Below are 3,694 nucleotides of genomic sequence, written 5' to 3' on the forward strand. Positions count from 1 at the left end.
AGGAGCAGCGAGCCTACCTGGCAGGGGAGCGGCCCGAGTTCACTACGGCTACGTATGCTCCTCGACTACACTTTTTTGAGCCTGTGGGGATGACAGCTTACGTCCCCAGCTACACTGACTACCCTGAGGAGATGCTTCTCCGGGACCGAGCTTCACACGTCTCCTCTGGGTGGGCCACGGTGAGTTTTCGATCACTATCTTTTCTTGAATTTCGCAAATTACTTCAAATTTTATTTCCTGCTTGAGATTTGATGCTATTTCTTGCTTTGTTGAAATAGTGCACGACAGATGTGTACGGCCACGGGGGCTCAGCCAGCTCACTAGCGCACTTCAGGGCCTTGCCTGAGAGGGTGCAAGCACTGGTGGAGGCAGCAGGGTTCGAACCCTTCGTACAGCTGCTGACAATGGTAAGGGTGGACCTGGCTATGCTTACAGCGCTAGCGGAGAGGTGGTGGGACACCACCAATACCTTCCACTTCCGGTTCGGGGAGATGACGGTGACGCCACTCGACTTCGCGGCGATCACAGGGCTCAGGGTTGGAGGAGACCCGATCCCTTACGACTCGAGTCTGGTGCTGGACGACACGGCTTTGAGGTGGTTCCTCGGGCGAGTGCCACGCCACAGCGGGGGGATGGCCGCTTACGGGCAGTTCGTGGAGTACTGGGACCACGAGCCTGCGACCGACAAGGAGGCGGCCTAGATGGCCCGGGCGTACTTGCTATACTTGTTCGGGGCTTCTCTGTTCCCGAACAGGCGTAGTCGGGTGCACCTGTGCTATCTAGCGGGCTTGGTTGACTTGGGACAGGCGGGACGCTTCGACTGGGGAGGTGCTGCTCTGTGCACGCTCTACTGTCTCCTTGGAGCTGCTTCTTGCGGGGTTGGAGACACAGTTGTAGGGTACTGGCGGGTGTTTGAGGTATAACTTTGAATTATTGCTTTTGAATTGCTTTCGACTGCTTTTCGACTTGAATTATGCATTTGAGATTGATTCGACTTGAATTACGAAACTTGCAACTTTGGGCTAACGAGGTTCTCGGGATGTTCCCACCCGAGAATACTTGTACGGACCCGAACTTACTTCCACGCGGCTTAGCCTGGGGTAAGGCGTACCGGAGAGCGAAGGAGCGACGAGGGGAGGTGATGACTTTCCGGCGTTGGCTGGATAACCTGACAGGGGTTGTGGTACGATTGACACTTCTTGCTTTTATTTTATCAAATTTTTCGGCGAGTAGACTTATGAATGAATCCAAAATTTGAATTGCAGGTTCACTGGGACAGATGGGCAGGGATGGAGGCTGACTTCCTTCCGAGGAGTCGGGAGGTGACACGGAGCAGGGTCCTACTAGAGTGCCCTCTGGGCTGGCAGTGGTACCTGGGGGATCGAGTGACTCGACAGTCACTTGGTCTTCCAGCGTTCGTGGTTCCTGGGCTGCTTCCTCCACGCTTGCAGAGGACTGAGTCCTACACTCGCGCTGAGCTTGAGCTGTTCACCGTGCCGGACACAGATCTGGAGAGGCACCTTCGACGCTCCTTGGACTACGCAGCTTATGCAGATCGGTACTTGGCGAGGAGCCTGGGGGTGGAGGAGGAGTTCGAGAGACGGGTAGCCGGAGTGGGAGCTTGGAGGGACGAGAGCGGAGCGCGGAGCCGCGGTGGTCGCTCTGCACGGGGTCGGGGACGAGGTGCTAGAGCCCCTGCTGGTGGGCAAGGTGCAGGTACTGGAGGTAGGGGAGAGGGGAGCACGAGGGTTCCAGAGACTGCGGAAACTTCAGCACCACCGGCGTTGCCGACGCTGAAGTGGACTATAGGCGTGACGAGTTCGTCGGGCACACGGGAGGTGATCGACGTGCCACGTCTCCCACAGCCGCCGATGCGGTTTCCTGCTCAGGTATAAACAACATTTCTGCTTGCTTTGTATATTGACCATTCCCTGTTTGCATATTCTGAATCTTGGATCATTCTGCAGGTGCCGCGAGAGTGGGCTGAGCAGGCCATGATGCTGATGGTGGGGATGCGCCACCTCTTGAAGGACTGCGCTAAGGGGAGAGCCCTTCAGACGAGACCTGCCCCTGTGACTGCTTCTCCTGTGTCCACTCAGGTATAACATGCACATATATTCTATATTTCGATTTGAGCAAAGTTACATTCGAATATGCACAAAATGAGAATATGTTTGTGATATGCAGGTGCAGCCACGACGTTCAGCTAGGACGCGTCCGCAGGGCACCACGAGCCCTCCCGTTCCTGCCAGCACGCGAGGTCGGGATGCAGGACGTGTGCCACAGCCTGCTGCGGGTGCGGGACGGTTCGAGGTTTTGCCTCGGGAGGCGTCTCAGCGGAGACCAGCTCGTGTGGAGCCGGAGGAGTCAGAGGAGGGGACAGAGGAGTCCTCCGAGTCACGTGTTCTGGTGACGTCGGACTCGAGTACTGCTTCTGGTTCTCCTAACGACGACGGTGATGACGAGCCCGAGAGTTCTGAGTCCGAGGGACCACGACCGAGCAAAATTCGACGAGTCTGAGCCTCATGTTTTGCTTTGCTAGCTTTACCTTGTACATAGGCCTGCATGCCAGCGCAGTTGTAGATTTTGGGCCTGCGTGCCTCAGTTTTGTTCGGGCTTGCGTGCCCTGGTAGTTAGGATTTGGGCGCGTGTTTGCCCCAGTTTTTGTACTTCTTTCTTCACTCATTGTAAACACCGTGTTCATTTATGAGAATTCGCACTTTATTCTTTTATTCGTTCGCACTGCTGTTACAGAATTGTATTTTATGAAATATGTTCTTCTAGCTTTGAAAGAACGTAAAGAGTACGCGAATTTCGACCGATACTCTCAAAGTGAGGAATAAAACTCGACATCGACACCAAACGACAAACTTTCGAGCAATCGACCATGAAATTTAGATTTAAGGGCTTTTGATCGTAACCGAGTGCGCTGCGCGGTTAACAATGAGTGCTGTGACTCGAGGGGACCGGGAGAATTACTAAAATGTTTTTGACAATCGACACTTGCATTTAAAATGATGATTTTGGTACGATTGAATGATGAAAGCTTGAATTAAGAGTGCTGACACGTTTTTGGAGTGCGTCAAACAGTCATTGAGACCCGTCATGGCTCGAGCGTGTTGCTCGATTCGACCAAATGCCTTTGATATGGATTCCGACATGCTCAAGGAGTGAAAACTTTGGAAAACTTATGATTTTTCACGTAACACACTTGAATACTCGACAAAACACATGAACAGAACTGCTGTAACCCTTAGACAACTGCTGGGAACTGTTAAACTTGATGAAACAGGGTTTCAATGTTGCATGGAAGCCAAAATGGGGAAACTAGAATCTGCTGCAAAACAGCAGTACTCTCGAGCGCTCGAGAGTGGTCTCGAGCGCTTGGGACTTCACTCCCGAGCGCTCGGGACTGCTGTCATGGACTGTCCCTTGCTGTTTTCCAATGCCACTTGTTGGCTGTCCTCTGTTGTTTCCTTCTGCTCGCAAGTTTTCAATGTGCCTGAATGGCTTCGTATTAGCTGCTTCCCCAGAACAGAATGGCTTCCCAAAGCTTGACTTGTGGTTTTTCCAATATTTTCCAAGTTTCCAAAGTTTGAATTTTGAAAAGATTTTGAAAATGATAAACTTGATGAGTTTCAAGGCTGGTGGGGAGGTGGTGTTGCCCACTTTAAGCTTCTATAAATACCAGGCT

At 52.5% G+C, this 3,694-nt stretch overlaps 1 protein-coding gene across 1 annotated transcript; it reads left to right on the top strand.

Moving 5' to 3' along the window:
* Positions 1-1,258: 1,258 nt before the first annotated feature.
* Positions 1,259-2,520, top strand: LOC131332740 (uncharacterized). Its single transcript, XM_058367037.1, has 3 exons — positions 1,259-1,889; positions 1,968-2,099; positions 2,188-2,520. Exons 1-3 carry the CDS (start codon positions 1,290-1,292, stop codon positions 2,518-2,520), a joined length of 1,065 nt encoding a protein of 354 aa, XP_058223020.1. The 5' UTR covers positions 1,259-1,289.
* Positions 2,521-3,694: the final 1,174 nt, after the last annotated feature.

Source organism: Rhododendron vialii, chromosome 7a, assembly GCF_030253575.1.
Source record: "Rhododendron vialii isolate Sample 1 chromosome 7a, ASM3025357v1".
NCBI lineage: Eukaryota > Viridiplantae > Streptophyta > Magnoliopsida > Ericales > Ericaceae > Rhododendron > Rhododendron vialii.